The 26028-nt window shown below is 42.4% G+C and overlaps 1 protein-coding gene across 23 annotated transcripts in view; it reads right to left on the reverse strand.

Annotated features, from left to right (window-relative positions):
- Celf2 (CUGBP Elav-like family member 2) overlaps positions 1-26028 on the reverse strand; it is an 821906-nt gene that overhangs the window by 40365 nt on the left and 755513 nt on the right. For 22 of the 23 annotated variants that reach the window (XM_032884458.1, XM_032884469.1, XM_032884468.1 and 19 more), the window contains 4 exons: positions 22612-22691; positions 18781-18939; positions 15155-15218; positions 3513-3647 (listed from right to left, as the gene is read on the reverse strand). In XM_032884458.1, coding sequence (XP_032740349.1) covers positions 3513-3647; positions 15155-15218; positions 18781-18939; positions 22612-22691 — 438 coding nt within the window. The remainder of the gene's footprint in view (positions 1-3512; positions 3648-15154; positions 15219-18780; positions 18940-22611; positions 22692-26028) is intronic. The other variant, XM_032884478.1, reaches the window with a different exon arrangement.

Consider the following 26028-nt stretch of genomic DNA (forward strand, 5'->3'; position numbering starts at 1 on the left):
AAGAATAGAGGCACGGACGTTACTAATGATTCTAACCATATTTTCTACACCTCTGAAAAAGTCCCTGATGGAAGTTAGGGGCTTTTACTTAAATTAGGGACATTTATTTTTATTTAAATAAAAAAGTTTTTTTTAGTTGCATAGGAAAAATAATCAAAACTTTCATTTTAAATAGTTTTTGCTACCACACTTAAAGGTTCTAACGAACCCCTCTGAGCTCTGTGAAGAGCATTCCTTTGCAGGGACAAAGCCCTTCCAGTGATCCTCAGGCAGCATCACCTACTGAAGGGCAGCATGCTGCTTCAGAAAGACAGGGGAGGACTCGTTGCTAATTTTGACCACAGCAAGAGGAAGGCAAAAACATCTTCAAATATATTTTCTCTTTGGCTGTAAGAATATGGGATGTTTTCATATTCCTAGGCTGAGCATCCTTCGTTTTGAGAAGGTTCAAATAAAATTCATAGCCAGGCACATGCATTAAATCCAGTGCATAGAAGGGAGAGGCAGGCTGATCTTTGTGAGTTCCAGGCCAGCCAGGGGTATACAGTGAGACCCTGTCTGAAAAACCGAAATATACAACCCCAAATAAAGAATTCATGATTTTCAAAATACTTGATGAAATGGTATTATAGTTTGTACCTGACATGTCTCCTACAGACTCATATGTTGAAAGGTTATCCCCTAGCTAGTGGCATAATTTTGTAAACTTCTGGAGTTGGGACCTTCCTAGAGGAAGTAGGTCACTAGTGCATGTTTTTAGAAGCTGTATCTTACCCTGGTCACTTCCTATATTTTGTTTTTACTTCCTGTTGCCATCAGACAAATAGTCTTCTCAGCTACACCCTCACTAGTAGCGGCGTCCCTTATGATGGGCTCAGAAACAGTGCCAGACGACTGGATCAGAGGACGACAAGTTATGTCAGGCATCCATTCTGTCAGACTGATGGGAGAGCTAACACAAATGGCTTTGGATCCAGTAACATGGGCCTGTCCGTCCATTCGTCTGTCTGTCTGTCTTTCTTTCTTTTCTTTCTTTTTCTTCCTTCCTTCCTTCCTTCCTTCCTTCCTCCCTTCCTTCCTTCCTTCAAGACGGTGTTTCACTATTTTCTCTGGATGTCCTAGAATCCATTATGTAGCCCAGGCTGGTCTCGGAGAGATGAAACTCACATGGATCTAGCCACCTCTGCTTCAAGTGCTGGGATTAAAGGTGGGAGATACCACACCCAGTTAAGCCTCACTGTCTGTCCCCCCACCCCCATTCCCAGGAGCGCTGCTATCCTTGCTAACTCACTATCACTCCAAACTCCTTCCTCCGGCACTGCATCTGTCCTTTTCTGAAGGACACAGCTTCTTTCACTTCATTCAGGCTTTGGCACAAATGCCACCTTCTGATAGAGGGCTTCCTTCCTTTAGATACTTCACTGTATCATAATTCTGTTTTATCATTATCAACAGCCTTATGTCATCTAAATTCATATTTATTTCTTTATTTTCTGAGGTCTCCTGAAAGACTTAAAACTCCTAGGTATTATTTATTTCTGGTTCAATTGCCATACTCCCTACCCAAAGGCATCGTTTACCATTATATCTATACCTTATAGATACTGCTTACCAAATTATAATATTTTTGCACTTAATATATTTTAAGGAAATCACTGTTGTTTTCATAAGGGAGAAACTAATAATGTTAAGGTTGTTTGTTATGCTAGACATTGTCAGCTCAACAAGGTCTAGAGCCACCTAGGAGACAAACCTTTAACTGTGTGTGTGTGTGAGGATTTCTCAAGAGATGTTTTACTGAAGGAGACGATCTAGCCTGCACGTGGAGTGTGATGTTCTGTGGTCTGTAGGGGTCCTAATGAGGAGGAGAATGTGAGCTGAGTGCCAGCATTCATCCCCTGCTTCAGACTGCAGATGCCATGTGACCGGCAGTCTTTAGGGCCTGCAGCTATGACTTCCCAATCATGAGACACTTGAACTGTGAGCAAAATAAAACTTCATCTGCTTAAGATGTCTTTGTCAGAATAAGAAAAGTAGTTAGTATAGGGTCACTCAAGAATTTATAAAAGCTCTAAGTTCATTTCTTGAAAATACTGTCAAAGGTTGACTTTTCAAGTCTCTGCTAAGACCAAGATGGCCAGAAGAACCTCCACCCAGAAGAATGCCTGGGTGAAGGACCAGCACTGGTGGTATCTCTCTCTGTCTGGGTCCTGGCTATAATTAGCCCCTACACCGAGTATGCTGGCCTGAGCAACCAGGCCACACCCTACTAGCTGCCTGTGGAAGATGCCTGATGTGCCTGGCCACCCCAGGAGCCTCTGGGGCCATGCATGGAACGGCTGAAGGACCTGTGACTGCTCCTGCTGATGAAAGAGGCCCCTTCCTGTTGCTATCCAGTAAAAATGTGAAAATAGATCCCCTACCCCCAAAGCTGATTCTTCAGAAATATTTATTCCAAAAAGTAAAGCCCACCTAGAGTAATGGTGTATTTTCATAACACTTGAAAGAATTAAATCTCCATATTTATGGTCTGTTGTCTAGAGATTTTAGCACATTAGGGATAAATTCAGACGATTTTCATAAACATTGCTTGGGTTTCTTCTTTCTAGATAAACAATGTTTAATAAAGATCCAAGGGCTGTTTTCCCCTCAGTTCTACAGGTCTGAGGAGCATGTTTTACTGCTCCTGAAGCCAGACTTCTTGAGACAGCTGTCAGGGATATGCCAGAGCTTTACTTCCTATTTTCATAAGAAAATCCTGCACAATTGCAGTAAAGTTCTGTCACAGTAAGTAGCTGATCATCTGGACACAGGTGATGGAGGGTCATGGTTTTAAAGTTAGAAGCAAGATTGTTCAAGCACACTCCCTCAGAGGTTACAGAGAAGGAAGCCAATAAATCATTCTGTTTCATTTTTAAAAATAAAGAAAACAGTTCATGGTAAGCAACCATGTTAGGTCTTTCTTGGTCAAAAAAGGAAAACTGTTACTAGCTCTCGAATAAGACCAACAAACTTTATAAGGAAAAAAAAAGATATGCAATTACACAACCCAGAATGTGACCATAAATAACCACACAATGGCCTGTACTACACCATGAATCTTAAACTCAAAGGTGCAGGGTAGAGTTGGTGTGAAAGTCAGCACTGAAGAGATCAGAGTTGAGAACCAGTAGAAAACTCTTAAACTCTGTTCCCATTTAAGAGAATCGGACACAAAGCAGAGTATGAGACTAAAGGTTGCAGTAGTAATACCTAAGCATCAGAAGAATCAAAGGAAACGCTCGTGAAAGTGAAGTGAATACATTTTCTCATTGAAAACTTGTCTCATTTTACCCTTGGGAAAGAAAACACATCCATTCGAGGTTTTCCTGAGAGAGCAGGGACTGTAAGCCAGAGATCTTGTGCAGCTTTCCTGACTCTGTCCTGGAAAATCCAGCCCAACTCCCTGCCTCTGGCACGTAAGCCATGCGCGCACATGTGCCCTGCGGTGGAGAGTAAGGCTTCCCACTCACCGGGACTTGTGAGGGCCCCCAGGGCACTGCTTGTGCTGGAGAGAGGGTTTGCATTGGTGCTGGTGGCTGAGGTTTGGGCGGCAGCGGCAGCTGCAGCCAGCGTTGCCAGATTCTGTAACTGTAAAGCATTCATGCCTGTAGGGGAAAGCAAAAAGTGACATTAGCCAGAGGCCCACATCTTCCAGTTTCTAAACTGTAATTGAGAGTGCGCACGCACACACACACACACACCCCTAAACCCTTGCACTCGATCCTGTGATTTGCTGATCAGAACTGGGTCAAGGATATGAATCATTATGTCTTGAGTAGGAACTGGGTTCTGTTTCTCAGAGGAAACCTACTTTGAGTTTTAATGCTATCATCTTCTACTACTAGAGATGGAGTAGTAAGAAGGGTACCTGTACTGTATCCAGTACTTTTGAGTCGACAGCTCAATGGGGGCATTCTAACTCGGGCTGTCTTCCCTCAGGGCTGTAGAGGTAGTTATGGAAGAGAGAATTCTGTACTGACCTGCCAGGGTAATGGGAACTTAGCTGTCATGAGGACGGTGAGGTGTGGGCACAGGTGGCTGCAGGACAAATGTTGGGTAAACTCAGTGTCCCCTAATCTTACAGGTGTACAGATATTACAGAGGAATTGGAGTTCACTGCTCTGAAGTTCCTGCTCTGAAACTGAACTGAAGCAGGTTCTAATCTTAGCTCTGTCATTTCCCAGATATGTAGATGCAGGCAATGACTTAGCCTCTTTGTTTCTTGGTGGCCAGGCTAAGTGTACCGGGATGCAGGGTGTTGTACAAATAAATATGATGAATGAAAATTACTGTGGCATGACCTACGTAAGTACTCCTCGAATACTAGTGACTATAGTCGTCTCAAGATTTAGTATCTGCTCTGTAGGAGCTCAATATGGGAGGGGCAGAAACTGGCACCACCCTGAGTCACTTTAGCTGTATTTGCATTGATGCCTGAGATCCATCCTCAGGACCACGTGACAGAAGGAGAACCACCTGTGCAAGCCCAGGCTCCATCCATCCATCCTGTTGCTTTTGCTGCTTATTTTTCTCCCCTCATTCCTATTTCCCATACACAGGGTCTCTAAATACCTCAGGTATCTCCCCCATGATTCTCTTCACAGTAAGCAAAGGCAACGAGGTTTCTCTTCTTACACAGAAGAGGTAAACAGTTCTAGGTAAAAAGAGATCGGAGTCAAGCAGTCAGCTTATCTTTACCTTCTTAGGACTCCAGACACTCAGCAGCTATCCACAACTAACCTGACCTGTTTACAAGAGTGGCCTGGAAATGGTGCCCTTGGGTTGGGGGAGGGGAGAGATTTCCAACAATAGTCCTAAGCAGCCAGCTGGCCGGCAGAGGGTGGCCTGGCTGCTGTCTTCTAGAAACAACACTGTTCCTCTGTGCTCCTTTGCTTGGCCTCCTGATTTGAAAAGAAGCTCATGAGGGTTTTGCTGTAAAATACGTTCTCATTATGCCACACATTGCATCCTGCCTTCCTTAAGGAGCTACTGGACTTGCTGGGTTGTGGTAGAAACCAGAACCACCACCTACTTCTTTGGTGGTGCTGCATAGAAGCAGGATATGGAGTTTGTGAAACCTGGTGATCAAATGTGTTTGGGAGTGCAGCTCTCTTTGGGTCTCTGACAATGGTTAACAGCAGCTTATCAGAAACACTGTGGTAGTAAGCAGCACTGGGGATAACATTTCAGTTTCACTTTAGCAAAGTGAAAGTAGAGAAATGGGAGCTGCCTGGCTTTAGTGAGACCCATTCAGACCAAAGAAGGCTGTACTTAACACACTCCATACTTAAGTGTGACAAGAACACCTGAACCGTCAGTGATCTTGCAAAGAGTGAGGCCTCCTGCATAGATCCATCTGTCCCTTTTTATGACTAATGGTCCCTCTAATGTTCTAATGATGTGAGCCAGATGACCACACTACGTCACCAACAGACAGTTGGGCATATAAGCAGTTATAACCCTGAAATTAAAACCTATTGCATGCATTTAACAGCAATTAATAATAGACCATTATATAGGCTCAGGCCAGAGGGCCTTTCCCAGTTTATCTGACTCTCCCCAAGGGAGAAGCAGAGTATTGGAGTCAGTGTTGCAAGCTTCTTTCTCAGTTGGCCTGGCTGAGTATGTTTAATGGGTTAGCAACATCAGGTCCTTGTCTACAGCCTTCTGAGCTCACGGACACTACATTCTGCCTCATTGCTTCACTCTGACAGCAACTCAGCTTGCATCTAACATAGCCACTTTCAGTGTGTTTCTACAAGCTTCTTCACTTGGTTTTTATCCTTTATAACAAAATACTAAGGTTTCTGAGGACAAAGATTCTATCTTATTCATGTTTAAGTCTACCAAAACAAATACAGCCAGAGACGCAAAGACAGGACACAGAAGGTGGACCTGGAGTGGGAAAATGAATACATGGTAGGTCACAGATAGACTCTGAATAACAGCACATAATTTTAATAAACTGCTATTAAGAATCCATCTATACAGCCAATCATGCTTTTAGTTGTGCCCATTGATAGCTCTTTGGTATTTATATCAGTATCAAATGTTTACTGTTTTTCTTCAGTTATTATCTAATTAAATGCACATTTGTTAGAAATCCTTTACCTTACATAGCTTACATACTGACATTCCTTACATGGTGACAGCAATGAGGCTCTCTCTCTTCCCACTGTCCTTTCCCTGTATGAATTCAGGGTAAGGGTGTGTGACCCTTCCAAAGTGACCTTCCTCATTCCCCTTCATATGTATCACCACCTCTGGCAGTATCTGCCATCGTCTTCCATCTTTACTTGTTGATAACTAGAAAGGCCAGGTAGAAAGATAGACGCTAGGATACCACTCTGGGGAAATAGCTCAAAGATGTTCAAAGAGCACCACAACACAGACAAGCTACTGGCAAACATAGCCGAGATAACAGCAGAACAGAAAGGCCACTGTAATCCTCAGCATCTGAGTGATTTGAGGAAATGGAAGGGGGCAGAGTTGGAGAAAGTCAGGAAGACTCTATATTTACCTACTGGTCCATCCCTCATCCATGTAACTACTCAGTATTTACTAAAGAGCCATATGGGGCAGTCCCTATGCAAGACACTGAGAATAGGTGGGCAATGAGGGAGACTGGGTATAGGCAGAAGGTGTTTGTGCACCACATAAAGCTTATCCTTGTGTTCTCTTGCCAATAACTGCTAATCACCCAAATGGCTGGGCAAAGAGAGAATAGGGTGGGACTTTCACAAGTCAGGGGAAGGAGAAAGAGAGAGGGGAAGGGAGATTTCAGATCTGCCATGAGGAGGAAGGGGAAAAGAGTTCTTGAGAGTTCAGCAGAAGCATGGGAAGCCATAAATTCAAGTACTATTGGGATCTTGGCTGGGAGGTAGCCACATTAGTTTAGGGGATTAAGACAGACTGTCTAGGTACTGAGGTGAAGCTTGAGAAGAAATCTTGGTCTTTCATTATTGGGAACTAGTAGGATAAAGAAATGTAGCAGCTGTATTAATTTACTGTATACATTCATATAAAATTATATATGAGGGCTTGCATGCACAGGGAGGCTACTGGACATTGGAGTAGGGAGAAGGCAGTGACCAGAAGAAGTCCTTTTAGTTTACTAGTGTTTAGCGACAAGCCTACACTCAACCACATATCGCCAAAGCCTCTGACGAGATGGAACTGAGAGAGGGGCAGAGGAAAACACTGGTCAGCTGAGGAGTTGGGGGTTACTGCCTTTCTCTGAAATGGTGTCTCACTTCCTACTGTAAAATGTAATCATTCGGTATCATGGGGGCAACATGGATAAATCAGCGTACCTGATACCTTCCTAGATCTAGGGCCCCTATTCCCAGCCATGGTTCCCACACTCCTGGCTTTTCAGTGTAGACCTGGCAAGACTATCCCATCTTTTACCCTTGACTTCTGTTCCTAGTACCTGGAATGCACAAGATTCTGTGTTGGTGACCACAATCACTATTTACCAAAACCAGTGGCCTGGTGAAGAGGATGCAACTCTGCTCTAGGCGACCTGGATGTAAATGTAAGCTCAGCTTTTCTCACGTCAGCTATCTGGAGAAAACACACTGCTTGTGCCTTGGGATCCCCAACTAGAGTAAAATTAAAACAGAATCTATTTTCTGAGAATCAGTATGTGTAAAGACCAAAGAATGTGACCTTGGATAGAGCCAGATTCAAAAAGTAAGTTTTCTTACTAGCTAGCAACAGCAATATTATCTCCAGTAAAGATGGTGAGGATGAATGAGGGCAAAGCAGGGACCAGCCTGCTTCTATTTGCTTTACATGTGGTCTCAGGATTCCTAACAGAACCCTATGGGATATGCACAACTGCTGCTGAATAGGTCCCAGACAGAGGGAACTGAAGTATGAAGAGGTCAAAACACCATCCCTAGTCCTCAGAAGCCATTTTCTAGGAAATCTGAGAGCATTCTGCGTTTTCTTCTTTATACACTTGTCTCCCTCCTGTCCTACAGTCCTACCTAGGGCTGTAGTTCCCATTTACTTGACTAAACTGTACCTCACAAGAATTTACAAGGAGCAGGGAGAAAGGAAGGAATGAGTGTACAGTATAAAATTTCAAAAGGAAATATAGCTGTGACACAGAACTTACCTACAGCGGTCTTGTTAACCTCCAATACAAGCTAAGACAACTGGAGCTGTCCAGGAAGTCATTTGGCTATTATGACCTAACACAAGTCCTGCTTGGGTAGAAATGTCAGGCCTTAAAGATGGTACCTGAAATTAGGGGAATCTTGCTTAGAATCAAGTGGACCAGGAACCATTTTATACCCTGAATCAGTTATCTCATTTCTTAATTCAGTCTCTTTTTCACCCATCTTCTCCTGTTCTTTTACTCATGCCAGACACAACAGATCACTGTGGCTTCTTTCTCAATACTAAAGCTTTTACATTTTCTTTCTTCCATACAGCTCAAAGTCCATTGATAGGGTTCAGGCAGTTTAGGCAGTCCCTGAACCCCCTTAACTTTATGGGAAAAAAAGTGTTTGTTATATATGAAACTTTTTCCCAGAAATTTGTATATAACCTTGGAGATAACTGAAAAAGACCAGGGTCCTGGGAAAAAATAACGGAATGAAATTTCTGCAGATGGGCAGTGATTACATGCTGTGAGAAATCAAGAAGAAACCGGAACTAAGAAGTGGTAGGAAAAGAAAAGGACGCTCTTCCTTAGTATGAGCACACAGGGAGACAGAAGCCAGAGAGCCTGTGTTCTCTGTTCTCCCAGGTATAGCTGAAGAGTGGACTCCACAGAGATGGAAGCCAGGCAACGCCCAGGGTAGCCCTGAAGCCTGAGAAGGGCCCCTTGATCTTTCCTTGGCTGTGCTACCACGGCAGATGAACCGGAGGATGCATGGTCGGTGAGCACAGGACAGCACTTCTCCCTCGACCCGGTCTGACACAGGTCGGACTCTTCTCCTGGCCATCCCTCTCTGCAGCATTCTCCCATCAGTCTGTGGTCTAGATGTTACCGAGACCTCATGCTCTTTTTGTGGTGGGTATGATCCTAGGGTGACTGGAAGGGGCTTGGGAAACTTACTGGGCATCGTACTTCCCAACCTTTCACTGACAACAGCATGTCCCTGGTGAACCGGACATCTTGTTTATTATCCCTTCTTCTCAAGGGTCAGATGATTGGTGAGAAGATACAGGCTCCGTGTAAGGAAAGTAGGTGGGGCAAGCTCACAGAGCTTCAGCCTGCTTCCTGCCCTCACCAGACTTTTCTAGAGCATAGATTACCCTCTGCCTTAAGCTGCTACGTACCCACACACGTTCTGATGTAACTGTAAGATCTCTTCTCCATTTCCTGACTCTGCCTTCCTCTCCTGGGGCCCAAGACAACAGCTAGGGCTTCTCAGGCGGTGTTGGAGTTTTCTGCTTCCAGTCATCTGGAATCCACACTTTCACTTCTCCCTGTGCTGAAGGTGCTCCCTGTCTCTCCTCCTCCTCAGTCCCTGCAGCAGGTTCTTCCCACCCCCACTCAGACTTTCTCTTTCACCATGAAAGGGCACCAGACTGGAAGGCGCCTGTCACCCTTCTTGGAAGCTGGTTCTGGCTTGGCAAACAGCTTTTCTGAGAAGAAAAATGGCCACATTTAACTTGTGCTCAGCTGGGTACCTCTCAAACCAAGGGCAATAAGGTGACTAAACATTCGAGACACTCAAGTTTGAGGAAGTCTAAAAGTGAGCTCCCATGATGGTGGACAAGAGAAGAAGTGGGAAAGGAGATTTGGGTTTTCACTCCTCATTTAAGAAGGAAAATCCTCCAAATGAAGAAATTATGTACAAACAGATGCACAGTATTCCTACTTGAAATTTAAGATTAAAAAAATTATTTATAAGGAGAAGGGCATGAAAATTTAATTTAATGTTCACCTTAGGTAATTTTGTGTCTTATTGTTCATGGCAATTACCATAAATCTGCATATCAATAAGTGGGAACAGATGTCAGTTGTTACAAGTGCTTGCCAATCAGGTCTGTTAGAAAGTGACAGATGGGTGGTTATAGAACATTCTCATAAGGCCTATTAGCACATTCACAGGAAGTGTCTGTGGTGTGGGCTGCTGGAGACTCAGGAAGAACACAGGGTCTTTGTGGGCCTATGAGCACACTTCATGCTGGGAGCTGCTCCAACTGGAGCTTCTCAGACTGCCCAGACACTGGTTTGCAAACCCTCTTCTCTATTTGTGAAAGACACTCTCAGACAATCTACTCAGAGACTTGGTTTTAAAGTCACAAAAGGAGAAGTGTTTTGTTGTTTTAAGCAACTGTTTCAATTCATAATTTATTATTACTTTCAAAATTTAGAACAGATTTCTAGAAGGCAATTAGTCAGCTTAATCAAATTCAAAGTGAAGCAGTTCCATTCTACTCCTCAGAAGGTAGTTTCTCTTAGACTACGGCTTCGAAGCTCTGTGATTTATTATGAATTTCTCATTCTAGGGACAGCATTCAGTTCGGCTGGTGCAGAGCTTGCTTACCGTGGAGAACCCTGGGCTCTGCACCCAGCAGCACAGAGCTGGTTGCGGTGGGGCACAGCTGCAATCCTAGCTGTTCAGAGATAGCAGCAGGAGGGCCATGAGTTCAGGGTCACTCTTGGACACACACTGAGGTGGAAACTAGCCTGGGTAAGAACCTGCTTCCACAAAAAGTGGTTAAGAGCACTGGGTGCTCTTCCAGAGGACCTGGGTTCAATTCTCAGCACCCAGGTGGCAGTTTACAAGTGTCTAACTCTAGTTCCAAGGGATCTGACACCCTCACATAGACATACATGCAGGCAAAACATCAATGCACATAAACAACATAAACAAAACCAAAAACCCTTCTAGAAAATATTCTTGTTTGACACATGTGGCCTTAATGAGTTGGAAACATTTTCCAGAATGAAGGGTAGTAGTTTCCCGTTTGCTCTGAGCAGCTAGTTCTTCAGTAGCCGTGGGGCTTGCCTATCAACTGGGACTTCTTATTCGCCATTAGGTCACCTGCGTAGGCTAGTCACAGGAGCTTGAGTTTATGCAAACATACCTGGCCTGGCTGGGTCATGCAGGGCACAGACAGAGCAGGTTTTGGATCAGGTTAATTGGGTTTGAATATGGATCCATATCCACTAGCTCAATGACGTGTGCTAAGTGTCTTAGCCCTTCTTGCCCCCTTCTTAAATGGCATGCTAACAGTCGCATATTCATAGAGTGGGTTTTGGAAGGTCTGTACCCTAATCCACACCAGTCCACATAATGGCACCAGCTGTGGTCTCAACATAACATTTGAGACATGTGGTCTCAAACATACTTTTTTTTCCTGATTGCAGTGTAATAAAAGCGATTTTGCTGTTTATGCTCGTTTATGCTGATATTCCAAGGATCTCAGTTTAATGCAAATGTGACATGTTTCTCGTCAGTCTTCTAAGGTGCACAGTAGCCATTAAGAAGTTAAAGACCAAAGGATACGTGGTCCTTGTTCCTTCTCTTCACCTAAGATACATGCTCTTAGAAAGATGCAGATCCCACACTCATCAAATGTCAGTAATTCATTGAACAAATACTAGAGGTCAGTAGAATAATAGTATGTTTTGTTAGAAGGGAACAGTCAAATCAGTTAAAAGAAGGCTTTCTCCCTTCACATTTACAGAAGCACAGTAGGTACAATCTTCCTCAGCTAAACTCTTAGGTGTAAGTTTTACTGTAAACCCATCTCTGCTATAAAACTGCGTACTTACTAAAGGCTCTCTTTTATAGAAACCATAAACAAATTGTAGTTTCAAGGGAAAATGGTTAAGACTTTTTGAAGAAAACATACAGCTGATGCATAGCTACAGTATGTATAGCTCGTACTATACACCGAAGATAGAGGACAGACATATCGAGTTGGGAAGAGCTTGCTTATATGAAATCAGAACGAGCACTATAAAGCCATCAGGAGAGATATAAAGCCTGGTGTAGCTTCATTAGGAAAGAGAGCATGAAGAGTAGAGTAGGAGAGACAGCCACTATATGCAGCATGATGGGGTTAGGTAAAGGAAAGTCTTCAGATACTTTGAACAACACAAGGGCTTTTCTGATTTCTAGGTTTTCAGGAGGTGGTGGGTCTGACATCACATGACTCAGTAAGTGCCAAGGTGCAGGCATTACTAAGTAGTTCTTTAAACTGACTTGGCCATGGCAAGAGGGAGGCATGCAAGGACACTGGAGCCCAGCGTCTTAGCTATCCTAGAAACGGCTGAGGGCTATGTGGCCTGATTTCTGAGACCGAGAGCTACAGGGCCCATGATCTAACACCTAGATTTTACTGATGTAATAATTTAGTAATATGTCATCTAAAATTCATTTTTTGTTTTCTTTTTTGCCTTTGTTCTCTCCTCAGATGAGAAATGTTTTGCTCATATAAACGAACCATTTTAAAACTCCTGTCTTCTGAAAGACTATTAAGCTCTGAAAACTGCTCACAGACAGATAGCATTGAACGGTTTCACTCCTTGGCAGTATCATTTGTATACTTTTACTTTTTAAAACTTTTTTATGTTTTCCCCACCTTTAGACTATCAATAATTCAATAAACATTTGAAAACTAGGTGGGGGGGGCTTGGGGTAAATGACCTCTTGGGTTCTGTCAACTGTTTGATGCCATGGCTTCTATTGCACTTGTCGTTTATAATGTACTCTGTAACATGCTTTATATCTATCTCCAGAATCTCAGAAATGCAGTTTTGAAAGTAGTAACTATGGTTTTTCTGGTAATTTTCAGTTTATATGTACAGATAAAACTAAGTTTTATAATTAAAAAAAAAACTGGGCATTTGACTTGAGCTCTACTGGGAATGCATCCAAAATACAAATTTAAATCTGCCAACTCACAAATAGATTTTTATTCATCTGTTCAGAAATATCTCCAGCACCTTTACAGGAGGACTGGCTATGCCATTAAACCACTGGGCAAGAGTGCAGTGTGCCCTTGAGCCCTGAGCAGTTTGAGGTGTTTGGGGATACTCTGGTGAGTGAGGAACAGTGTTAGGGAAGCTGGAGGAGTTAGTGGCGGCCGGAAGAGAATGGCTCCCAGTGGTAGGTAAATGGAAAGTGCAAAAAGTTCTAACAAAGTTAGGTCCTATTTTGGGATCAAGACATCCCATCACCTTATTGGAAAAAAATATGCTAAATACTTAGAAAGATGAAACTTGAGAAGTCATATCAGTGAGAAGTACTTTTATAAAGCTACACAGAAAGTGATGCGATGCCTACTTTTTAATACTTTAACTCTCCAAGATGTTGGCACCCAATGGACTGCTCTGTATTTGATCTTACAGCATGCGCTAACTCAGTGTGGTGAATCACCATGGTGAAGGTTCAGGAAACAGACATTTTGGAAACCCCAGAGCGTTTAAAGAATGTCTTTAAATCAGCCATCAGCTCCATCACACCTTTAGGGGGACTCCTAGATAACCTGAGTTTTCAAATGAGCACACAAACCATGTACATGCTACTATGTTGACCTGTAGCTGACATGGCAGAGGCACACACGTCCTAATGAGAAATGGCAGGGCACTCTGTCCACCTGGGAAGGCACGCTAAGCAACAGCCTCAGGAACAAACAACCTTTCCTGCATAATGCGGCTTCAGGAATAGGGGGGCCCATGGCTACCACTGAGGAAAACCCCTAAAATCTGGGTGGGTCTGTGCAACTAGAAGAGAAACAGGTAATTCTCCCACCTGTTCAAAATGTGACAAATGTTAGCATGTATTTTAGCAGCTTACAACTGAGAGGTTTTTTCTTTCCTTTCAAAGCATGGGGACTCCCTTGACTATTTTATTAACCCCTCTGTAGTTTCCTTCACAGATTATAAATACAGTAGTCAGTCAACACGATCGTTAGTGCTAAGGCCAGCATCTAACACGTTTTCTTAAGTATTTAAGTTCACTTCACTATCACCTCAAAATATATATTTTGAATAATCTAAGAGCTGTATTATAATAATAGCAATAGTTCTGAATAAATTATACAGTCTCATGAATTGCCCTTACCTTGTGGATCACAATAGAACACTGGGCTGTTACTCACAGAACACAAGTAGAGAGAAACCTTTCAGAATAAACACCACCACCACCAAGACCAACTAAAGGTATATATTTGGAAACAAAATTAAGTGGAAAAGACAAGTTTCTATAGTGACATACAACTAAAGCTGGTTTTTATTTATACATCTGGATTTCATGTAATTGATTTGGTGTCCTTAATTAAAGAAGACCGCCTCTCTCTACCACGCCCCACACCTCCCTCAATCTCTCCTTTGCCTTTCCCACGCCTACTCTTTTGTAATCAAACAAGGAGAGAGCTTTCGACTGATCGTCCTGTGCTGTTCTGGTTTCCTGCACACACTGCCTCCCTGGCCCTGAGCTAGGACAGGAGTCAGCATGGAAGGTGGCACGGAGCACTGACCTTTCACTAATCACCGAGTTGCTGCAGCTACTGGCACAGCTCATTATGGAAAGGAATCCTTCAATAAGCTGCTTTTCAAATACAGTCACACTTTGATTTTTCTGAGAACAAAGATTCTACTTTTACATAAAAGCTTCTGATGCACAGTTCTGTTAATTGGGTACTAAAGTTTTAAAAAAGGTGCTGTGTTAATTGTCTGTCATTATCAAGGGACTACAAACTGTATCAAATGTATGCTGGTGATCTTGGCTTTTGTTATGGAGGTCAGAACATTTTTATTGATCACCTATTATTAAAAAATTTTAGAGATGTTAATCATTCCAGCTGCCCTTACATATAAGAAATTTGCCAGAAATCTCCCAGTCATCACCCCATTTTAGCAAAATCCCACAAATAACTAAAGACTCTGTTCTGCAGATGTGTGCAGCCTCTCTCGTGACTGCTCTGCAGCGTGAGCTCTGAGGATAAATGCAAAGGCGGAACCAGTTCCGAGCAGCTGATTCCAAAACTTTAATACCCAAGACACAAATGTTAGTCACCTGCTAGTTACTCTTTACTGTGTGTGTGTGTGTGTGTGTGTTCCTTTATGCTTTGAAACAACCAACAATTCAGAAAACAGTCTCGTCAAGGGAATGGCACGTGTCTGACTTACCAGCCATTTGCTGAATGCCACTGAATGCACCCAGGTTGCTGGAGGAGGTGGCCTGCTGCAGAAGCTGCAAAAGAACACAAGAGCTCAGTGAGAGCACACGGTGGAGATGAGGCAGTTCCTCATCATACGGAGTACAGATCTGGTTTCCCTTATGTTTACATAGTTGCTGCCACTCCCTGTTGACAGGCAAAGGTGCTTGAGTTGGAGGTTTAAATCCATATTAATGTCTAATCTCCACTGAGAAGCACAGAGGCCAGGGAAGCCAACACTGCTGCCTTAGCACAATTAATCTATTTATTCTTTTTAACAACCAGGTGCTAAACTGTGAGAGCATCAAAGGATGACGAGTTATAACTCTCTGCAGTCTAGAGGCTATGTAACCCTCCCGTCAATCGGGGTCCATCTTCTCCTCTCTGCTACTTTCCTTCCTAGCTCAGTTTTCCCCTTATTCTTTACTAATTGACATTTAAAAATATTTATTCTTTAAGAATTTCATCCGTGTGTATGATATCACCATTTTCCTCCCCTACGTGCTAATGGCTCCTCAGCTAGAAGCACATGCACGTACAGGCTCAGAGCAGTGGTAAGAGCCATCGTGCTTGTGGACCCAAAGCATCTCAGCCACATCGCCAAGCAAGCGGCCAGTTACTCGTAAGATGGTCTTTACCAACAGAAAAGATGATGAGTTTGCCAAAGTCTGGAATTATCTGGTATATAATGAATCTGTATATTTTAGGTAGGTCAAAATCTTTACGAAAAGATATCAATTAATATGCCTATGTTAGTCTTCACTTTCCACTTTCAAAAACCCGCCATGTACTGTGCAGAATCAGTGGGTGTCACATCATAAAGGCACATAATTCCAACTCTGAAATGTCCTTGTCCACCTTGGCTAGACTACAAGCTAATTCAGGACCCATTTAAGACACTGAGTAGATGTAAAGAAACTCTTCTTTTTGTAAGATAGATCAATAAGGATAGTGCTTATATGGAGGGAAGCACGGGGTTGCGTACACACAAGCCTGTTCTCAAACTCACACAGGAAGTGGAAAACAGGAAGAGAAATGAGAAAACATGGATTATTTATTTTAACACACGAAAATCTTATTTTGGTTTGATTTGTTGAGTTTCTTATCCATTTGTGTTTAAAGCAGCAGCCCTCGATTCATAGTATGTATGTACTTATGTATGTATGTATATATGTATATGTATATATATATTTTAATTAAAGTTGTAAAATCAGCTTTTTGAAGGTGTTTTAAGGAAGTAGTATCAACTACTGAATTAAGCTGACTGTCTGGAAAGACAGGAAACAATCACCACTAATTACAGGCGTGGACTCTGGTTTAGCATGAATTAGGGAGTGCCTTAAGGGCCCACAGCCCTTCCAGATAAGACTTTCTACTGACAAGAAAGGAGAAGGATGGCTAAGACACACTGATATCAGGACAGGAGAAGACCTACTCACAGCTTATAGAATTACAATTCTATAAGTGATGCTAAGTTTTATTCATTTGCAGGTCACAAAAATAATTTTCAGATGGGGTCACAGAAAAACACAGCAGAGCTTTCTGTGAGCTGTGGTGCAAGGGAAACATGTCCTACCATGGGGACAGGTCCCTCTGTCTTAGTTTCCAGTCCTGGTAGACAAGATCTGGACTCAGAATGTAAAAGGCAAGCATGGTGTTGGCCTGGAGTAAACACTGAGGGACCTACCTAGCATTAAGCTGATAGCCGGAGACTTTCCCAGAATATGTAAATACAAAGGTCTAGTTGTGGGGTTGTCTAGGGTTGTCCATCCATCATGTCTGCCCAGTGTGAGCTGAACAAGGGTCACACCAATAGATATGCCAACTGGATGGGGACGGAAAAGCCCAGGCACCTCAGCCCTACATAAAACTAGAAGCAAGGGAAGAGGGTGGGGAGGGAGAGCTGTCCCATATGACATACAGTAACAGTAAAAAAGGCCATGAATTTGAAAGAGAGGGGGTATATGGAAGGGTGTGGAAGGAAGACAGGGAAGGGAGAAAAACATTATAGTCTCAAAAAGTTTAAAAAGGTAAAAAGTGAATTAGAATAAGGATTACTTCTGGAAGAGAGGAAATATTGGGGTGGACAACAGAGTAGTTCTAGGGTACAGGCTATATCCTACGTTTTGGTTCTGTTTTGGAAATAAAGTCACCAGACTAGGTGAAAAAAGCATAGCAGCCCATCTATCTATGTAGAGTTAAGCAGATGTCCATGGTATCTTTCAGGATAAGATAGAGAAACAGCCAGAAAATGACAGCAAATGTAGTCAATCTTTTACTGGCTCAAATGAAGACAGGAAAAGAAGCATGCTTCTCATTCATTCACTTACCAATCTAATTCACTCACTCACCCACTTACTCACCCACTCACTCACTCACTCACTCACCCACTCACCCACTGACCTACTCATTCACCCACTCACCCACTCACTCAACCACCCACTCACCCAACCACCCACTCACTCACTCACCCACTCACCCACTCACTCACTCACTCACTCACTCACCCACCCACCCACTCACTCACTCATTCTTTCCTCTGCTGGGGAGGGATGGCAGTCTGGGATAAAGGCTGAAAACCTAAGTTCATCCTTGAAGGTCCATAGACACTAGCAGCTGTGAGATGTAGGTGAAGGCACTAGGCCTCCTTGGGCCCCTTCCTTCTCCTCTTTCAGAGCGGTAGGGAAGAGGGTCTCACAGAACAGTACAGCTTTTACAGAGTAAAGCCCATGGATGATATGTTCCTGTGAGGAGGAGGTAAAAAGTAAATGACAGAATTAGAACATGCACATGTCCTTGCTAACATTCTCAGAATAAAAAGCCTGAAAATCACAAAATGAAACGTCATTAATAAGTATGTTGTATAGAGTTTAGGCTTCCAAACAGGCACGAGTAGCAGAGAAGTGGGCCACTCCCTGCTTCCCAGCCCCCTGCAGTCTCCATGACGGCTGCACCTCACAGCTGCAGGGAGGCTCTGAGCCTGGGCTTGCTCTTCAGCTAGCTTATGACTTAAGAGGGCATTGTCCTAAGTCCTGGTCACCATGTCTCCATAAAGACAATGACAAAGAGAGGTGGTTAATACAGAGAAAACAGTCAGAAACTGAAAAGTCTAAGAGATGGTTCAAAGACCTGAGTGAGTCTGCTCGGCCTACAAAGGAACAGTGTCACCCATCAATCCTGCCTCACTGGAAAGACCGATGTGAAACGGAAGTCTCCCTAACCACTAGGGTAGCACTAACCCACCGGCTGGCGAGTTCTTGGCCAATTCTCTTGGATCTCTAGAGTCTACAGTGTAGATGAACGTGTTTAAGCACGCAGCACTTGAGGCACAGGCTTTTTACTGTGCCTTAAACACTGTTTGGAAATCTAGGGTATTGAGTTGTGGTCAGCTGCTGAAGGCCACACTTAAATTAGGCACATTCTTACTCTAATCAATTTAATCAATTCAAACCTGCCCTGATGCTGATTTCCTAACTTCTGGGACTCAGTGTGTAGAAAGTAAAATTCTGGCACACTTAAAGTAGCTTTTGCCAGCCTCGGACGTAGTGCTCTGTCCCTTCACGGTCCCATACAGAGACCACGTTCTGGAGCACTTACCGCCAGGTACTGTGGGGTAAGTCCACCCAGTCCTGTCAGGTTCCCCCAAGTGGCAGTGTTGAGCTGTTGCATCTGCTGTGCAAGCTGCTGCTGGAGGCGCCTTTGCTCCTTGTCCTTCTGAGTGTCAGCGAACTTCACCACGATAGGTGAAGAGCAGCCCTGTGGGCAGACATGGGAAAGTGAAGACGGCGCACAGCCCGATCCAACCCCTTGCCATTCAGTCGTCACTGGGGTTATCTTCCTGGCTATCCTGGAGCACATGGAATGGTCTGGAATGGCTTTAGATGGTTTGATATTCCTTCTCTGAATGGTATCATCAACAGAAAACTCCATATCCTGCCACTGGTTTCCTTAGGTTTCCTTAAAGGGACCTGTTGCTGAAGCCACCTTGGTGTGATTATTACACTGCCTCTCCTCTCTTCATGTGTCTTCCTTCAGCTTCCTTCAGGACCTCCCTCAAGACAAAGACCTCATCTTTAATTAAACTTCATGGCTTGCTTGACTTAAAGAGAGCCTTGTCTTTGTGTATCTACCATTTCCATATATGGGACAGAAATCACAATTGGGATGAAAATATCTCACTCATTGTTACCATTCATTTATTTTCAGTTATGTATTTCTGAACACTGGAACAGTGAAATGATTTTGACACAATAAAAGAACTGAGTTTCATTTAGAAACATGGATGGAGGGCAGAGAGATGAAAAACCAGGCACTGATCACAGTAATTATGCACGTGGTCTCAGTGAGGTCTCTTTTCCTCCGTCCCCAGACAAATCAAAAGACCCGGAAGCACACCCTCTCTAGTCAGAATGATGGGTCTTCAGGCAGGACTCCATACAGTTCCTCCTCTCTACTAATCTCACCATTCCACAAGCCTCGTACAGTTTTAATCTCCTTTAAAAGGCAAGGAGTAAGAATAGTGAGAAAGAAATGGTCAAAGGTCACAAAATAAAGTAAATTAATTTTTGTGTTAGTTATTATCTTTGGGAAATATTAGTCTACGACTTCAAAAGGATGGTCCTATCCCAAGCACCTTAGAAACATCTGCTTCTTGGTAAGAACTCAGCTGAAAGAGCGCCCTTTGTCCCCAGCCTTCTGTCCTTGATATGGAGCACAGAGCACATGCTATCACCATTCTCGTACATTCTGTGGAGCTTTTTAAAAAAGGTATTTCTACCCAAGTGATTAAATAAAATCTTATTATGTGATAATAGACTTCTCTCAGAAAAGATATTCCTATTTAACTTTCCCTTCCATTCCTGTTAGGTCATTTTCTTCTAAAGCCAAGCTTGCCTGTTGTTATCCCTTTGGGCAGTTACTGAGCAATTAGCTGTGAATCACATCAGGCCATCTAGTCTGTTAGTTAAGAAAGTAAGAAAAGTGAGGGAACTGTTTCTGTGTAGAAGTACTAATCAACCTATAGCTCTGGTAGGCAGAATCATGGGACAGAATGCTAAATGGCAATAAATTACATAATACTACTACTTCTGCCATTAAAAAATTTAATAATTTTATCTGCTTCATATTTCAGTACTTTACTACTTCTTAAAAGAGAGCAAACTATTCTGAACATGAAGATGACAGAGAGGTTTTGCATGGAGCATGTTCTACTGTGCATCAAAGTGTTTATGTCAAACAACAGCATCTTCTCCTAAGAGGACATTTATTATTGGTTTCTCATTTTTAAATGTGAAAAAGGGAGTAAAAGCATGAAATTAGGTAAGCAATCGTAGCTTTAAAAGTGACCTGTTCAAGTCATGAGAGAAAAACAAGTGGGGATCACGTAGAAAAAAAAAGGGAAACAGATACTATATGCATGTTTTAAAAACAAGTCTTTGAACATTCACATTAATTTTAAGTAATACTGTCTTGCTTAAAGATGCATACCAAAGTCCTGAAAATAATGTAATTAGTTAAAATTCAACCAAACATCTCTAGTTGTATGGTTATAGTAGAACTGTATTAGGTATGTAATGTTTTGTTCAGAGGTCAAAATATGTAAATCCAACTGAGGGTCCTTTGTGGAAGCATGGGTATCCCGTTTCAAAGAGGAGAGTACAAACTGATCTAAAGGACATGCCCATGCCAGCCTCACAGCGTTCTCTGCAGGAAAGCCTCCTACGCTTTGGCTCATGCCCACCTCTGCCTCGTGTCCTGAGCTCTTGGGCAGTAGAAGTGAGAGACCCAGACTGTACCAGCATTCTCTATGAACTCATGTGAGGATAGAAACACTTTTAAGTGTCAAAAAAACCTTTAAAACCTTCTCTAATGGAAGATCAATTTTGATATAATTCCTCAATCATAGGAAATAAAAGTAGCTAAATGCATATATGTAAGTCAGTACGTATGAGGCCTGCTTTTTAAACAGCACTTTCACGTGAATGGCTATGCTGAGAAAACAGCTGGAAATCCACATATTTGGAGCAGCCCACAAGTAAACATGAGGAATGTGACTGCAAGGTGTACAAGATTGGAATCCTGCTTATTTTCTACCAGGTTCGATTTTCACCTGAGCTTGCCTTCAGGTAGGGGGTGGGATTGTCCTAAAAATGCATTGCACTGTAAGGAAAACACATTAATTATATATATTAGGAATATCAAAGTCAAAATGAATGTTCAAAAAAGACAACAGGCTTTGCAATGCTGATGTCACAACTCAAAAAGTACAGTGAACACTTAGTGACAACGCCATGCACACCCCTTCCACCCGCCTTCTGAATTAACAGAAAGAAGTTTCCCACAGAACATGACGCATAATGCTCACTTAGCTCCCAGCATGCTTTGGAAGATGCAGCATTGCAAAAACAAACAACAAACAAACTGAAAAATAAAATCCCAATCACAGGGAATTTAAAAAAGAAGCTCAAACAGTTACTATTTTTTGCACATTAAATAAAATTGAAAATACTTTTGTTCAAATAGGAAAACACAGCTTCATATAACAGCACAAAGCCACCACCTCTGGAGAAAATCACCCATACACAGACACAGTCTACAGAACACGGCAGCACATGCACTCTCAATGATCCTAGCAGACAATACAGAGGAAGTAATGGCATGTCACTTTTGGAATGTCCTTGTGCAGAATTCTGAAGGGTCACGGCCCAAGTCATAGAGCGAGCACAGAGAGCCGTGCGTCTCCACCTGTAGCATAATTGCTGACTCTCCTGTTCCTCAAGCCACAACCTCTTAGGAGATTGGATTTGAACATGGATGGATATTTCTTTGTTGGTCACTTTTAAGTAAGGAGACCAATATGATTATTCAGGAGGCTGAAAATAGCATTTCAGTAATAAACAGGAGATTATTAACTTCTTCAAAACTCTTGAGATGAAAACCAACGGACTGTACTAGGACCTTCAGTCAGGTGCTTTGTTACAGTGGGACCTGAGGTGGAGTGGGTTAGTGGAGTCCATACCAACCCTGCTGTGGGGTATGTACTCAGTCCTCGAGGTCCAGGATGACATTTGGCTTCAAGTGCCTATATCTCAGTACCTGTGTTATTCCAATAAAGGCTCAAAAGACAGTTGAGGGCAAGTGGAAGGTTTCACTAAAGTACATTTCAGGTCATTAGGGGGAAATGCAGTGAAAGAGAGAAGAGGGAACCAAGTGAGGAAGGAACAGGGGTGGGGAGGGAGAGAGAGGGAGAGAGAGAGAAAGGGGTGGGGTGGTGGGGGTGGGGAGGATGAACATGAGTGAATGAAAAGCAAACCAGTGAGAGTCTTGAGTCTGTGATTGTCATGGGAACAATCCACACAGGAGAGAACTGCTTTACCATTCCCCATCATTTGCACAAAGAAAACAAAGAAAGGGCAGATGATACAGTACCTCCATGGTCTGAGACTGATGCATGGCTTTGATTGCATTCTGTGCCATTGCCCTGGTAGAAAATGTGACAAACGCACAGCCTGTGGGAAACAAGGGGACAGGGAGCAGGAAAGACAAAAACAACAAGACAAAAGGGTTGGACGCTTGTTAAACCAACACAGTCTACGAGAACTGCCACAAGACGACACCGTTCTCAGTAGTACATAAAAGTAAACAGCTTCTCTCTTTGCTTTTTATCTTAGCTTGTTTTTATATTTACAGTGCTGAATTACTAATCTGACCAAAGCAGAACAATTTATTCATTAGTTTTTTTTTTTTGTTTTTTTGTTTTTTGTTGTTGTTGAGGGAACTAGGGAGCAGAGCATGTTTCATACTTTTTTTTTGGCCACAAGGTTTGAAAGCAGCAAGAGGTGACTTGCAGTCTCTAAGTTAAAGTAGGCTACTTTGTATCTTCTCCTTGGCTCCTGATCTCTACACTGAGAGCATGCACACACTGTACATAGGACTCTGTATTTCAAAATGTATTACTGATTTATAAGAAATAAAGAATTCATCACACCGAGGGTAAATAAATTTCAGGAGCTCAAAATGTTAACAAATAAATGTATCAAATTCATTTTGGATAGTTAAAACATATACATTTAAATTGATGCTATTCAAGTGTAAGCAAATACACCAACTCCATTATGAAGTAGTTATTACTAACATTGACAAAACAAACTGTTACTCTGAGAAAAGTCAACAGTGCATATAAAATAAATTACAAAACTGTAATTGTACTTTGGAAGTTGTAACTTTCTGAAAGGAATCAGAGATCTGACCTAAGGTTCAACACACACAAGACGATGTATATTTCTCTGACCATCTCCTATAGGATCGATAGCTTCCTGTGTGTTTTATCTGACCATCTCCTATAAGATCGATAGCTTCCTGTGTGTTTTATCTGACCATCTCCTATAAGATCGGTAGCTTCCTGTGTGTTTTCTCTGACCATCTTCTATAAGATGGATAGCTTCCGGTGTGCTTTATCTGACCATCTCCTATAAGATCGGTAGCTTCCTGTGTGTTTTCTCTGACCATCTTCTAAAAGATGGATAGCTTCCAGTGTGCTTTATCTGACCATCTCCTATAAGATCGATAGCTTCCGGTGTGCTTTATCTGACCATCTCCTATAAGATCGATAGCTTCCGGTGTGCTTTATCTAGTGCTCTAGAGCAGCTGCATCGATAGAGCTGGCTCCTGCTTCAGACGGTGGCACTGCCACCATGCAGGTCACCACTTGAAGTACATGGCTCATTGCTCTTTGTATGGGTAAAACACTGCCTTGTGAAGTTTACATTTTATTCATCATGTACCCTTGGGCTTCTTAGAGAAAAAGGCTGTGAAATTAATGCAGATTTAGGCTGATTTTATAATAATACCACAGCACACTAAAAGCTTAGCGAGAGCAATGCAGACTTAGTTCATTTATGATCTCTAACGACTTTAAAAGTGTATTGATTTTCAGCTTCTTTAGCCTTGCACAGTTTGAACTTAGGTATCAGCGAATAATTTAGTGTTCCACTCAATTTCCTCAAAACATTATTATTATTACTACTTAAAAGATTTCCAAATGAAGCAGATCTAAACACTGAGAGGCTGACGCTTACTGTCATTTCAGAGCAAATGCATGAAAACAGAATTCTGGCATCAGCAGTATGAGATTGTTGCCCCTGTGGCCAATAAACAAAACAGAACATTCTACATTCAAACAACCAGCAGATTGTTTGGTTTATGTAAATTAGACAGTCATAAATACATTTTCTTCTTTTGTCCTGTGCTGTATACCTGGTGAGACCATCAAATCAACATTGCTGTAGTGCCTACTAATCAAACAGCATTAGGAGAGAGCAGTACCTGTCCACTATCCCCAATGCACAATGACATCCAGTTAGAAAAGGAACCAAATGTGTTTTTTTTGCAACGTGTTATGAAAAGTTCCCAGTGTACAGAAGTTATCCCATTTCCTCCCATTAGTTGAAAAGATCTTAAGAAGCAAGCAAGAAGTCCAGCTTGCTTGAGTACTGAGCTGTTGCATGTGGTTCTCTGATAGCAGTGACAAAGCCTACTATTTAAATGTTGCATGTACCTAGACATGACTACAGCATGTCATCCATAAAAACAATGGCCTCCTCTAAGGCGTCTAGGCCATGTGTGTAATATAGTGTGTGAGACAGATGACAGTGCCTCTACTGGACTTCATATTGATGTTAAGGTCTGAAATTATAGTCTTGAATTTATCATCTGTTTAAAAGTAATACCTCTTCAAAATGATCATCACTGAAATTACAGAGGAAATAAGACTAAGAGGTTTTAATTTTTCCATTTCTTGCCTTGAGAATGAAGGCCAAATCATCTAGCAAGGTATGTTTGCACGCAAACAAAGCATGGACTGAATCTGCCTTAATAGTCACGGAGACTGTTGTGTTCACTTCTTTGCTCATATTCTTTGAGGAATGCATGCCAAGCTGACAGTTTCCAAATGGAGGTTAAAAATGCATTAGAAACACGTAAAATGTCAATAAGAATCAATAAGGCTAGCTTATTCATTTATCACAATTTCACACAAGTAACTTGTAAGTAACCGTTGTGAGAAAGATGAAGCAATTAGCAGGCATAATAAAATCTCTATCAACTCGAACCACTGCCCTCTCCTTAAAGAATCCTGCAATTAAAAACCCAAACAGTACCTCTCATGTTACAGTCCTAACCATTCAGACGATGACCCGACAAAGGTGACGACTTCTTTAGCCTTTTTATTCTACTGTGCAGGAAAGAGAGAAGCTGTCTCCTTAGGGGCTTCCACCAGGTTCTTTACTGTGTGATATATTTAATTAGTTAGGAGGAAAAATTGTGTCATTTATAAAGTGGGAATGCACAGTGAAAACTTTTACTCTGGAGCGGTTGGGAGCCAACTGGTTTTGGGGGTAGGAAAGCTTGTTAACCTTGGTAATTCCTCTCTATCAAGAGAGGTTGTGGTAGTTCTGTGGGTATATTCTAACTTCTTTTCAATGCAAGCACAGACATGGTGGTGGCTCCAGTCCCAGGTCTCTGATGTGTGACTCTGCATCAACACAGGACCATAAGAGCTCTGCTGTTAAAACTGGCCACTGCTCTTCCCTCAGCCAACCCAGAAGGCTTTCCATTGGGCAGAGCGCCTGAGTCTGCACTGGTCCTTTCTTCGGCATGAAGCACTGACTGAGTCCTGACAGGACAGGACCATAGCTACTTATTCAGGAGTATAAATCAGTCTTGGCAACAGTTCCTCTGGAACTGACCTCAATGCTGCAGAAATCAGATGGGAGGAAAAAAAGAGTCATATGTCTTTCATTTCTGATTTGGATATAGTATCATATATGTCTTTAAACTGCCAAATAC

This window comes from Rattus rattus, chromosome 14 (assembly GCF_011064425.1).
Source record: "Rattus rattus isolate New Zealand chromosome 14, Rrattus_CSIRO_v1, whole genome shotgun sequence".
Classification (NCBI taxonomy): domain Eukaryota; kingdom Metazoa; phylum Chordata; class Mammalia; order Rodentia; family Muridae; genus Rattus; species Rattus rattus.